The 14,736-nt window shown below is 44.2% G+C and overlaps 1 protein-coding gene across 1 annotated transcript; it reads left to right on the forward strand.

Annotated features, from left to right (window-relative positions):
• Positions 1-2,382: 2,382 nt before the first annotated feature.
• On the forward strand, positions 2,383-5,556 carry LOC308150907 (monocarboxylate transporter 4-like; the record flags this gene model as incomplete). Its single annotated transcript, XM_080523695.1, has 5 exons — positions 2,383-2,605; positions 2,768-2,911; positions 3,590-4,215; positions 4,637-4,817; positions 5,186-5,556. The coding sequence occupies 5 exons, from the start codon at positions 2,383-2,385 to the stop codon at positions 5,554-5,556; spliced, it is 1,545 nt and encodes a 514-aa protein (XP_080379821.1).
• Between the last annotated feature and the right edge of the window lie 9,180 nt (positions 5,557-14,736).

Here is a 14,736-nt window from a genome sequence, read left to right on the forward strand (position 1 = left end):
CAATGCAAATGTGTCAAATAACCTCAGTCTTTGGACTTACATAGACAGTATGTGATGGAATGGAACAGAGAGACTGCCCAAGGCCTGTCTCTTAAGTCAATTGGATATTATATATTTTATTGACGCACTATTCTTTCCTGTTATCTGTCACAAAGTCAGCTGCATTTCGGATAAGTACAAGTTCATTTCAGAGAAGCCACAGAACCCACACCCATTCTGAGAGGAAGTGGTATGATCCTGTTGGCGACAATTCGGTTTATTCAAACATGATATATTATCCTCATAACCACGGATGTAACAAGTGAGCTGACTCCACCCATCGTCTGACGTTTCTCTCAGCTCTTTTTTACATTACAGACCGTTGCATCATGTTGTCATACTGGGGCTTGAACAAATACTGTGGTTTTCTTTATGTTTCAAACACTAAAACAATAATAAAAATGCGCGCACACACACACACACACACACACACACACACACACACACACACACACACACAGGTGTCAAAATCTGACAGTGAAAACACGTAAGCCCCTCAGGGACCCCCCAGTGGTTTTTCATCTTCTTTGCTGACGCAAACATTAAAACCCCACAATATACAAAAAACACAATTTCTGTTCTACGACCCAGATCTGAATGCAAACTGAAATCTCTCAGCATGAGAGCGAGAAACCTATGGTTTCAGGCTTTGGTTATACCGTCAGGATGTCCAAATGAGAGTGATGCTATAGATCTATAATATAATTAGGCTAGATGTATACATAATATCTAGTAAATAGATCCTACACCCATTGCAATGGATGCCACCGCCGCCAATGAAGTCTCATAGCCTATTCTTTTCAGGGAGCGCGCATTTGAGACAATTGTGGCAGGGGCAGGACCTGCCAGGAATGCTATGCCTAATAGCTGGGCTTGAGATTTACGCTGGGGACAAGATATGTGTGTGTGTGTGTGTGTGTGTGTGTGTGTGTGTGTTGGGGGGTGGGGGTGGGTGGGGGTCCATTGTCTTTGAAGAGGAACAGTGTCATTCTACAGTATGTTGCCTTCAGATAAATAAAACAGGTTTAGAATTGTGTCTCAAACTGCCCTCATGCCATCCAAGGATTGAATGTAGAGACCCCCAAAATATGCACATATATTAGCTGGTTTTCCATAGTTAGAAGTTGCCATGGTACTTGAGTGGTACTTAATTACCAAGCATGATAAAAGGATTGAGGCCAATGTTGCGAAATCACAGCGAAAAAACTGATTCAAGACCATTTATTTCCCTGAAGCCTAACGTGATGTCTCCACACATGGTGTCCATCTATGCCCGGTTTGAATTTGAATTTGGTTAGAGAGGCTTCAGTTTAACCTTACGGCCAGTTACTTTATCACAGCTTAGTACCAGTCCTTGGCTTATTGCTCTGAGACAACGTTTTTCAATACATGTAGATAGCACCTGGTGGCCAAGGTTTCAACCACCCTGTCACGGTCAAGCTAAACTGAATTAGGATTTCGCAAAAGGGTCAAGTTTACAGTAGATAGGAACGTTTGTTTTAATTACGTAGAAAAGCAAGTAGAAGGTCTTTTCTTAGCATTAGTTCTACTCACATAAATAAAAAATGAGCTTGTTTCTGGAAACCTTGAATAAATAAAGCCCTGGCTGGCGCTAAAGATAACTCTTATAGGCAGCTCTCTGGTGACTGCACAGTGGCAATAAACAACCCTGGGTCATGCTTGGCAGGGCTGGTGTCGCACCATGGTGGTGATGTGTGGATGTGGCCATAAAACCATGGCTGTCCCCATTGCTGGAGTGAAACTGTAAATCTCTGGAGTCCATTACAGCTCTCCCTGGAGCCGTGGATGGCCATTATCAGCTGTAATAGAGCAGGCCATGCCTGTAATTCTCATTCATTGTAATGCGGCATGTGATGATTACAGACTGTGTATGCCAGGGTAAACTGAGAATACTGTAGTGTATAAATGCAAGGTTTTCAACAACACTACAACACTCATTGTTTTCAATACTTTTACTCATTTACTGTTATTCTTTGTTACTTTTTCTTTCTTTTGCATTGTGTTGTTTTTAATCTGTGTATTGTGGTGCTATATAAATAAAGCTTACTATTATTATTATTATTATTATTATTATTATTATTATTATATTGGACACCAAACCATTCAGCTGATGGTTGTGTTGAACACCCAAACAGTCTCTGTTCCATACATTGTATATACACTATATGCAGAATGAATAAATGATTCTAATTAGACTTTTCTATGAGCTGTCCCTCTGGACTGGATGCTCTTTGTTTTATCCGTCACACTTCTATGCATAGATATACATGGCTGACCCGTTTCTCTCTCTCTACCTTGTTTTAGAACCAACCCTAGAGGATCATGGGAGGTGCGGCGGTGGACGAGGGGCCTGGAGGGGCGAAGGCCCCTGACGGAGGGTGGGGCTGGGCTGTGCTGTTTGGCTGTTTTATCATCACTGGCTTCTCCTACGCCTTCCCCAAGGCTGTGAGTGTGTTCTTCAAGGAGCTGATCCGAGAGTTCGGGGTGGGCTACAGCGACACAGCCTGGATCTCCTCCATACTGCTGGCCATGCTCTACGGCACAGGTATATACACTCACAGAGTCAAACACAGCCACATACACACAGGAAAGTACACATACACACACACAAACACACACACACACACACACAGACACGCACACATACACACACACACACACACGTACAGATACAGACTCAATGTGGTGTGTGTTCTGTCCTCTGCAGGCCCTCTATGCAGTGTGTTGGTGAATCGTTTTGGGTGCCGGCCAGTTATGATGGTGGGAGGACTGTTCGCCTCTCTGGGGATGATCCTGGCTTCGTTCTCCACCAGCATCATCCACATCTACCTGACCACCGGTGTCATCACAGGTCAGTGTTGCTCTGGGTTTGCCCTACATAATGCCTTCAAAAACGTTCTTTTTTCACACTGTTTACTTAAACTCCATTTCAGTAATCACTATTCTCTCAAAACGTTATTAAAAGACAAATAATAATAATAATAGCTTCAATTTATATAGCGCCTTACAGGGGACCCAAGGTCGCTGTACAGAATTACAAGAAAATGTTTAAACAAAAAACAGTCAGACAAACAAAAACAACAACTAAACTAGAGGCCAAAGGCCATTAAACAGGTGGGACTTCAGGGCTGTTTTAAATGCGTCCAGGGTAGGGACGTTGCGGATCACCACAGGGAGAGAGTTAAAGAGGGTGGGGGCTGCCACACTGAAAGCTCTGTCCCCAAAGGTTCGCAGGTTAGTGCAGGGGGTGGCAAGCAGACCCGAGTCTGAGAACCGCAGGTTCCGGGGAGGGGCATGTTGGCGGAGGAGGTCAGATAGGTACTGGGGGGCCCGGGCATGGAGGGCACTTGTAGGTGAGGAGGAGGATTTTGTAGATAATGCAGGACTTTACCGGAGGCCAGTGGAGGTGGATGAGGGTGGGGGTGATATGCTGCCAGACAAGGTACTATACAGTACAATGAATGCTCTATTCTATTATTTTCGACTCTATTCTATTGCTCGATTTGACTCATCTCTATTCTATCCACAGGTTTGGGCCTGGCGCTGAACTTCCAGCCGTCCCTGATCATGCTGAACCGCTACTTCTGCGAGAAGCGTCCCCTAGCTAACGGGCTAGCAGCGGCGGGGAGCCCTGTAGCCCTCTGCTGCCTCTCCCCCCTGGGCCAGGTCCTCCAGTACAACTACGGCTGGAGGGGGGGCTTCCTCATCCTGGGGGGAATTCTGCTCAACTGCTGCGCCTGCGGGGCCCTCATGAGGCCCCTGGTGGCCCCCAAGATGCCTGAGCTCAAAGGTGAAGAAGAATGGGACGGAGAGAAGGAAGGAAAAGAGGTAGAGAAGATCAAGTCGAAGCCGAAAGCCAAGCTGTTGGACTTCACCGTGTTTAAGGACCGCGGTTTCCTCATCTATACCGTAGCGGCCACCATTATGGTGCTGGGGCTGTTCGTGCCGCCGCTTTTCGTGGTGAGCTATGCCAAAGAGTTGGGGAACGAGGATACCAAGTCTGCTTTGCTTCTCACCATCCTGGGGTTCATAGATATCTTCGCCCGGCCCACGTGCGGCCTACTCGCAGGGACGAAGTGGGTTCGCCCCCGCGTCGTCTACCTCTTCAGCTTTGCGATGCTCTTCAACGGCTGCACGGACCTGGTGGGGTCGCAGGTAAAGTAGGGCGACGTGACGATATGTTGATTTGATTGGTGCTGATGAAATGGATCATGGATATAAACAAGATGTTTCTTGTCAAGATGTCCCTGCATCGATACTCATCTTCATGTATCATACCACTGTCCCGATACTATAGCACTGGGTTGTTCAGAGCCAGCCTTGAGGTCTGTGAAGCTTCAGATTTAATTTTCTCCCTGGTTGCTGATTGGCTGGTTAAAGTCTTTGATTGATTGGCCTGAGAGTCACTCACCTGGCAATTGGTGCTACAGACTTCAAGGCCTGGATTTCCCGCTGTGTTGTATCATTGTGATGTGCATCAATGGCTACTTGTCCGCCCACCGTTAAACGTTGCTTTGCATGGGAATGGTATTCTTCTGCTTCTTCTAACTGTGAGTTTCACCTCTCCTCTCCGCAGGCGAAGGATTACCAATCTCTGGTGGTGTTCTGTATATTCTTTGGGATCTCGTACGGGATGGTGGGGGCCCTGCAGTTTGAGGTTCTCATGGCGATCGTAGGAACGGAGAAGTTCTCCAGCGCCATCGGCCTGGTTCTGCTTATGGAGGCCATCGCTGTGCTGGTGGGACCGCCTGGAGCAGGTACACAGCAATACTATGAAGAATACTACTAATGCAACTCTTACTCAACCACTGATGAAATAGCACTACTAATACTTCTACAATACTACTGCAGCACTGCTACCGTCATCAAGACATACAGTGAGCCCACTGCTCCATATTTGTCCTTTGAAATGTGTTTTTAGATCCTCTCTGAATCCACCCTCCGTGTCCCTTTCTCTTCATCTCCTTTCCCCCTTACTCATTCTGCCTCCTCCATTGTCTTTTCTCATTCCTTCCACTCTTCCTTCCACTCTCTCTCTCTCTCTCTCTCTCTCTCTCTCTCTCTCTCTCTCTCTCTCTCTCTCTCTCCTCTCTCTCTCTCTCTCTCTCTCTCTACGTTTCCTCAGGTCGGTTGCTGGACGGCACCAAGAACTACATGTACGTGTTCCTGCTGGCAGGAAGTGAGGTAGTCCTTTCAGCCCTGGTGCTAGCCACATGTAACTTCCTGTTTATCAAGAAGAAACCATTGGAGCCTGCAGCACAGTTAGAAAACGGAAAGATGGCTTCTGAGATGGAGCAGCTCAGCAAGACCCCCGAGGAAGGGGAGGAGAAAGGAGAGAAAGAGGCGAAAGAGAAAGAGGAGGTGAAAGAGAAAGAGATGGCAACGGAGGAGATCAGACCAGAGAGCGCGATGGTGGACTCAGAGGAGGTGGAGAAATTCCTGAAGGAACCCGAACAAAATGGCGTCGTGGCCTCCAGCCCAGAGACCTGTCTGTGAGGGGAGGAGGAGATCTATAGTCTAGCGACAGACTAAGCTAGATACATTCAACTTTAAAACAGCTAATGGCACTTCTGCTTTGAAGTATGCTAAGAAGGAAGACAGAGCTGTTCCCATTCTCCTGTATTTATTCAAGGTGTTGTGTGTGTGTAGATGTTCCTTATGGGGCTGTGCCATATCAAGACACTCAATACAGACACACACAATAACACTGACACACACACACACACACACACACACACACACACACATACACACACAGACACACACACGCACACACACACATACACGTGAAAAATGTTTATGTTAAGTGATAAATGCACAACTACTCTGCACTGCCATGTAGAAGATGAAGTGATAAAGCATAAAGCACACTTTGTGATAATACTGTAAGATCATGGTGCTGTACAGAATATGGTTCTCCCATAGAAGGTGTTTAGTTGAACCTTATCTCAAAACATTCAAGAACACCTACTGTACTACTACTGGTTCTAGTAGAACATGGAGGATTATTACACACTCTACCTTCAGTGGCGAGAGAGAGAGAGAGAGAGAGAGAGAGAGAGAGAGAGAGAGAGTGGGAGTGAGAGAGATAGAGATAGAGAGAGAGAGAGAGAGAGAGAGAGAGAGAGAGAGAGAGAGAGAGAGAGAGAGAGAGAGAGAGAGAGAGAGAGAGAGAGAGAGAGAGAAGAGAGAGACTGAGCTTGAGGGAATACGGATGGATGAATGAGATGTGGATGGATGGTACAGAGATTTAAAATCATCGGTATCAGGGAATATTGAAAGGTACACTACCTAGCCAAAAGTATATGGACACAATCATGGTTTGGGCTAGGCCCCTTAGTTCTAGTGAAGGTGAAATCCTAATGCTACAGCATACAATGAGATTCTAGAAAATTGTATGCTTCCAACTTTGTGGCAACAGTTCGGGGAAGGCCCTTTCCTGTTTCAGCATAACAATGCCCCCATGCATAAAACGAGGTCCATAATGATACGGTTTGCCAAGTTTGGTGTGGAAGAAATTGACTGGCCTGCACAGAGCCCTGACCTTAACCCCATCGAACCCCTTTGGGATGAATTGGAACGCCGACTGCAAGCCAGTCCTTCTCGCCCAACATCAGTGCCCGACCTCAGTAATGCTCTTGTGGCTGAATGGGAGCAAATCCCCGCAACACAAATGTTCCAAAATCTAGTGGAAAGCCTTCCCAGAAGAGTGGAGGCTGTTATAGAAGCAAGGGGAGGGGACCAACTCCATATTGATGCCCATGGTTTTGGAATGAGCACATCAACAAGCACATAATGGGTGTGATGTTACGGTGTCCACACACTTGTGGCCATGTAGTGTATGTGTTGTAACAGTTGAAACAGAGGTGAATAGCAACGCAAGACTGTTGTGTTCCTGACTCACGGCACAGCCTCACTCAGGCCTAGTATTCACATAAATGCTTTAGTGTTTGAATCACCAGGCGTCATTGAAAAGCACTTATCTTGTGGCAATGTTGTTACTGTTGTGGTCTTGGATAGTTATTATGTTCATGTAAATAAGTGGTTAAATTGATTGAGAGAGAGAGAGAGAGAGAGAGAAAGAGAGAGAGAGAGAGAGAGAGAGAGAGAGAGAGAGAGAGAGAGAGAGAGAGAGAGAGAGAGAGAGAGAGAGAGAGAGAGAGAGAGAGAGAGAAAGAGAGAGATGGCAGAGTGAGAGCAAATTAATACTGTATAATGGGTTGAATTTACTGGTGTATTTTATACTGTGTGAAAGAGATATAGAGAGTTAGAGAGATAGACACAAGAGTATTAAGGGTATTAATCTTACTACTGGTGACATGTTTGTTTGTTTGCTTGTTACATAACATAAACTATGTTGACAGAAAAGGGTCATGTACTAATGGTTGCTTCCCAGTTGAATCAGTAAATATCTTGTCATTGAAGAACTAGCTGACATTAGACATTCCAGAGGAAGCAATGGCCTCCAATACGTTATCTTAGACACAAATAGCTACAGTGGCATTCAACATTTCCAATGCTGTTATTACTGTCTTTAGAGTATATTCATACCTTAAAGTCAGTATTTCTCAAGCAGGGCGTCAACCCTTCTTGGTTCCGCAATGATTTCTATTCAACTTTTCACCATCACTGTTGTTATTACATTGTGTACTATTTTATAAAAGATAACATGGGTAACACTTTAGATTAGAAAACACATATTAGGTTCTGATTTGTAGTTTATACGGGTTTGCTTTCTACCCAGCCCGTCAAGACACCTAAACATACACACCCACACAACAATTGGTGTCAATATTGGCTTTGAGTTTAGGGAAGCTAGCCAGTAACCGCAAGGTTGCTGGTTCAATCCCCAGAGCCATTGATTAGAGGGTTACTGAAATCACATCAAACCTACCACCTCCTACATGACTAATATCATGAGGATAAGAAATCCTTCCCTTATAAGGTAAAAATTACTGCTCCGATACTGAATAAGTATTTTCTATACTGAAGTGTTACCGAAACTTGAATTGAGACGTGCTGCTATGTCTTATTAAGTTGCCGTGTAGTGCTGTGGGCATTATTTTAACTTGATTGTCTTGTCTGTTGGCAGCTCAACCAAAAACCTTGAAAATGTTAGATTGGAAGTACAATAATATAACAAGCCAGGATTCAAAGTCAAGGTTTACATTTCCTTGTCAGGATTTCTAGATGAGTTATTCCAGTTTAAAAAAAAAAATACTGACCATCATGTGAAAGTGTGGTTTCCAAACTCCAAACAACACTTTTCACACACACACACACACACACACACACACACACACACACACACACACACACACACACACACACACACACACACACACACACAAATACACACACCCATATCGGGTATCTGCACTGCCGGATGACTGTTGTCTACTCTGACAGTTTGTTATTTATTTAATCTTTATTTATCCAGGCTATTCTCAGTTAGATAAAAATCTATTTTTCAAGAGACATTTGGTCCAAGAAAGCAGCAGTTGCTTTCAACACTGCCCACGGGGGGGATTTACATTTCCCTTTCCTTCAGCCACCAGCTCAAACTGATATGTAACATCTGATGTCTGATGACTCACCCGCACCCTCACATTCAAGAAAAATGAATAAATAAACTGCCATGGTAAAGCCTCTGGGGAACTGTCTGGTGTTTTGCTGACATCACTTATGCTTGAGGTAAGAGCAGATATCTTTACCCTCACCCTTTGTGGTGTTGCTGCATGTGTGTGGATGTGTCAAGAGGAGGGAGCTTGCAAACGCAGTCAATATCCAAGAGATAGCATTATGACCACACTTTCACCTCACTTTCACCTCAGCTTCCTCTTGCTCTTTAGTTGCAACATCACATCACACACACACACCCTTACAGAAACTGTAAATCATCTCTCAACTCAGCTTATTCATTACATTTATGAAACTCATTCGACAAATATCTCAGCAAGTCTTAGTTTCCAAACTCTGTGAACGAATTGAAAAGCACCCAACATCTCGTCCACCTATTCTGCTGTGTGTTTATGGGCTGGTTTCACAGACAGGGCTTAGATTAAGCCAGGAGTAGGCCTTAATGGGCCGGTTTCACAGATAAGGCTTAAGCCTAGTCCTGGACTGGACTTTCAATGTGAAATCTCCATTAAAGATGCTTTTTAGTCTAGGTTTAGGCTTAAGCCTTGTCTGAGAAACCAGCCCAGTGTGTAGGCCTACTAGTTAAACTAGGACATTGAAGTAGCTTTCATGAACGTGGCTTAAATTTGGCTTAGTTAGTCGGAGACTATGCAGTCCTGGATTAAGGTAAGTATAAGCCTAAATGAGAACGCCTGGGTTAAGCCTCATTATGTTAAGTATGAGCCCATGCTGTTGGTCTGATGGTGCTCATAAAAACCCGGAATGGTATAAAAAAACATTACCACACCCATCCTACTGGTGTGAATCTTTAGATAAAACAATGGCAGATGCAAAAATAATTTGTTCCAAAAACTTTAGTGAGTATGAAAAAACACTACTAAAACTAATTGTGTCAAACCATCCAGGTATTGAAAGTAAAAACCATACTACTGCTACTGAGCAAAAGAAAAAGAGTGGTTGGACTGCAATTTGCTCTGAATTCTATGAAAAGGAAAATGTAACCATGACAACAGTACAACAACTTCAGGTGAGATATCTTCATTGTCAGTATTTCACATTTCTCATATTCATATTTTTGGGACATCACTTAGCCTATATTTAATATCTGCCTGTAGAGACTGTGGAAGAACCTTAAACTGGCTTTAAAAAGAGAGAAATCAAGAGACAAAAATACGATGTTTTGTTATTTGGATATTCATGAGTGAGAGTATTTTTAATCACCACAAACTACATTTTTAACCAGCCTTGGTTCAGTCACTCATTTGATTTCCTACAGAACAAACATGATCAAAGCAAGAATTGTCCATAATGAATACATTCCATGTTCATATGCATCTCATCTAGTTAAAGTACTGCAATGTGATGAAAGCAACTCTGTGTGCAAGTCCTCATTGGTCAAAGTCCTCATTGGTCCTGCCTCAGCCATGGACACATCTGCTTGATCCTTATCTTCCATTGGAGGATCAGGACAGCAATGCTGCTTCAGGTAGTTGTGCAGCACAGCTGTAGCAATCATCACCTCGCAGCATCTTCTTGGCTTGAAACGAAGTGTATTGCGTAAACACTGGAATACATTTTTACCATACTCCAAACATACCCTCGACCATCCCTCTAGTGTGGATATGAGCTCTGTTCCTCTGACCATATATATCTGCTGTCACCAAGGAGTAGTCAACCTGTTGTCCTCTCTGAAACTGAGCACACAATGAAGAGAGCAGAAAAACCCTTGAAAGATGAGTTGCAACTTTCCAAAGGGCAACAATGTTTGAAAACTCTAAATTGGGAATGCATACACGCTGAGCATTGATGGCAAACCAGTTCTTACGGTTCGGTACAGTATGAGTTGATGGACACTTATAAAAAATAAGTTTTTAGGGAATTTATGCTTTATTGGGATAGAGACAGGAGAGATTGACAGGAAGGATGGGTGAGAAAGGAGAAATGGCATGCAGGTTTGGACCGTTCGGAATCAAATCAGGGACCCTGCGATTTCGTGGCATACGCCTTAGTGAGCTACACCACACAGGAGCCCCGTTGATGGACACTTGATAGGAACATGACATCCATCTATACAGCCAATCACTCCTGACCAATCACTCCCGCTTTATAGTTGGCTTGGCCAGCAGCATCAGGAAACTCCTCAGTTCACAAATGGCCCTGCAAACTTGGTGAACAATTCTACACACAGTTGCTTCACTGGCACCACACAAATAACCATCCATTATCATGATGAAAGATTGCAGATGCCAAAAAACCTTTAAGTGATCAGAACTTGGAGAGAATTAGGTAAAGGCCTTCCTCTTTGAGACAGAGAGGAAAGTCTAGGCTCAAGCAAAGATATTATCTCCAATGCATTTTCTTTGTACATAGGAATGTGGAAAGCCTCAAAGTTATTTCATCTAAGTAATTTAATGAATGACTCCTATCCACTAGTACTCATCTGGCTGGTCTCAGTAATGCATGGTGGTCTTCATTTAGATATTCCAAATAGTCCATGCTCCCTCACACACAGTACCAATCAGAAGTTAAACTTGCCTCTTTGAAGGATTAATTAAATAAAATCAATTTAAGGATTCAATTTACAGTTCTAGAGTAGCTCTAATCCTCCCTCTTGCAATCGGCTTTGTTTAATCCAGAACAGGCTAAATCTACGACTATTTTAAGATAAGTCTGTGAACGTTAAAGAGTTAAGACACCTCAAACAGGCATTTTAGATTGGGAGTAGGCTTAAGCCTTGTCTGTGAAACCGGCCCTTTATCAGTGCAGGAGAAGGACAGGACACAGGGAGAGGAAGCGACATTAGACTTTGTCGATGCACCCCATATTGCGGAACTTAATACCTCTTTTGGCCCACTTCCCTCCTTCATCTGAAAGCCCTGGCTGCCTGAGTGTGAATTCACAGCAGGGATTCACCATTGCTTTCACCTGAGCAGTTCTTCCACATCGATGCAGATGAGACTATAAGAGAGAAGCCAATTTTGACTATTGACATGACACCCACCTATCCCTTCTGGCGATGCAGTCCTGAAACATTTCCGTAGCCTATCCTCATTTTTGTGTGTAAATGTGTTGCGCTGTTGTTTCAAACATAAACTGCACAATGTTATCCGTGACATACATTCTGTCTGTTTTCACAATGACCTTGAGAATAAATACATATTCAGTTTTTATTTCTCCTGTGTTGAGGCCCTGTTCATATGGAGGATGGAGGGAGGAGTTCAGATTGTTCACCATGACCTATTGTATAACTGTCCTGTGAGCAGTGTGTAGAATGTAGTAAAACAATGCCACCTAGTGGTGGGATAGTCATACATCACACAATGTTCATCAATAAATCAAGGCAGTTGAGGTCAATGCATGTTCAGACAAAACTGTGATAGAATCATCAAGGTGAAGAAACTGAATTCCATGTTCCATGGAACAAGCTTCTGTCAGTAATTGAATCATCCCATTGCACACCACTGAAACAATGACAAGTGTACAAGTACTTATTCATTTATTTACACAATTTTAAAATACACAAATACAGTGGCATTACAAATGAGGAGCAAAAATCTTACAGGGCGAGAAGATTCCCATGACTCCACAGTGAGTGATGCATTGTGGGACGTGAGGTACCGTCTCCACCAAGACAGTCAAACGCAAATTCAAATCAACCAGGAAAATAAAAACAAAACAAAAAAAGGGAAAACAAAAAGAGAGAGCGAAAGAGACATAAGACCTGAAAACAACTGAACCCACGTAAAGTGTACTTGCGTTTATCGCCACCCACAACTGGAGAGAATGAGTTGGGAGTATCAATTGAGACTATCAGTTGAAGATTAAAACTAAATTTACCCAAAACTACAATGGAGTGAAGAAGCATTCCAACCCCCTCCATAGACTATCATCATCGTCATCATACTACATGCATACAGTGGCTAATGCAGACATGGTAGTTTGCCATCAGTAGGCACATCCTATGTACATGAGAACAGAAGAGATTATCACCACTACACCCACTTTCCCCCAGACTACAGAAAAGGCCTACAGTACGCCACTACGACACTGAATGATATGACGGCACACACGTTTACGTGACCTCTGTGATGGACAGAGCCACCGTTAGGGCTGTTATGAGTCACTCTTCTGACGGCGTGATGTAGTCCTTATGACAGAGGGTCCAAAGAAGGTGTCACCGATATGACAGAGGGACAGACGACTTGTGTCTGACCCATGGGTACCCCCATCAGAGGCCTGACTGGACCAACGGGACATACACAACCCAGAGACCCATAGAACCGCGACATGTACAACAGTCAACCCAAACTCTCTGGTTAACTGTCACTAAAAGCCTGTTGTAAACACTTGAGTTTTTCCTTTAAAATCCAATTTGCATAACATTGTCAATATTTGTAAAAACACAAATCCATAAAAAGTAAAAATTGCAGTGGGTTCCAATGGGTGTGGGGGGCAGGCAGACTGCTCCCAGCGAGATGAGGTGATCCCCGCCCCCATCAGAAATACATCAAGAGCAGCTGAAATATATTTCTCCTGCTTCTCTCTGAAAAGGCGGGCTGGAGGGAATGTGTCCTCCTTTTAGAATCCCCTATTAGTTGTTAAAGCAGACCCTGCCAACCCGCCTTTGACATTTTCACACACACAAACTCCCTTTTTCTGTCCACCAAGGGTCATGGGGTGTCAAAACATTAGGGGGAAAAAAAGCTACACATGAACATCTCTACATCACAGGCGTTTGTTTCACAGCTTTCAGACCCATCACACAATGGTACAAGCCAGGCCACAAAGAGAGCGCTGAGGTGGTGAGAAACGTGTCCTCTTCACCGTGTAGCACACACCATCCCACGCAACCCCCATTCACAAGAGGCATAAACCCTTTAGAACGCACCTTGTTAAAAATACACATCACTCAAAAGAACAGATGAGGATAAGCTTTTTCAATCCAGTCCCACTTTCACATCGGAGACTGGCATCACCCTCTTAACATTGAACGGTGGGATTTGGAGTCTTCCAGGACTCAAAATGGAGACCAAACGGTCCCTGATTACACTAGCAAAAAGCCTGCCGATTCCCAACACGTGATGGGTATCTGCAGTGTCATGATTATTCATTTGTTTTTCCTTCCTTCCGTAAAAATAATAAAAATAAAAAAAAGGAGAGAAAGAAAGGAAAGCCAGACCTTTCTTTCAGACACAATTCAGTTCACATTCTCAACCCATAAAAACAGCAACACAGAGAGTCTGTGCAGTCAGACGAACGCAGCCGGTAGAAACAAGTTTTAATCAGCTAAATTACAAACAAATAAAAACAGGAAAACGACAGTTAAGTAAAGACACAAGGTCGAGAAGAAAGCGAGTTCATGGCTTAATCAGCACCACAGTAGCACTGCTGGCCGGCTGTGTATGTGTATGTGTGTGTGTGTGTGTGGAGGTGGGTCTTTTTTTTCCTTGTTGGGGGAGGGAGGGATGGAGCAGAAGAAGTGGAAGAGTGCAAGGTGTGTTGGGGCAGATTGGTGTGCCCGTCGACGTTGTCCTCCCTGGCGAAGGTGGCAGGTGACTCTGTTCAGGGTGTGCCAGGGTGGTTAAGGCAACTAATATCCGCCCCCCTTCTCCCATTTCTCCTCCCCCACCCCACTCCCCCCTCCCTGTCTTAAGCCAGACATCCTCTGACAGAAAGCGAAAGAGAGAACACGGCCAATCACTCTCTCATAAGAGTGTGTGTGTGTGTGTGTGTGTGTGTGTATACACATCTCCACCCTTACACCAGAGTGAACGGGAAGCTCAGCTGGGTTCAGTTGATATCAATGGGACGGAGTGTTCTCAGTTCTGATTGGTTGATGTGAAGTCCTTGTCCTAGCGTTTCGATTGGCTTACTGGTTGTTTTAATCCAGTCTTGGTGTGTGCGTGTGTGTGTGTGTGTTGGTGCGTGCGTGTGTGGATGTGGGTGTATGAGTGCGAGTGATGAAGGGGTATGGTTTTGGCCGTGCGTTTTGAGCCCCTCTGTGGTGTGATGTGATGTGATGGGGGGGCAGGGGAC

Source organism: Nansenia antarctica, assembly GCF_963989245.1.
Source record: "Nansenia antarctica genome assembly, chromosome: 2".
Lineage (NCBI taxonomy): Eukaryota > Metazoa > Chordata > Actinopteri > Argentiniformes > Microstomatidae > Nansenia > Nansenia antarctica.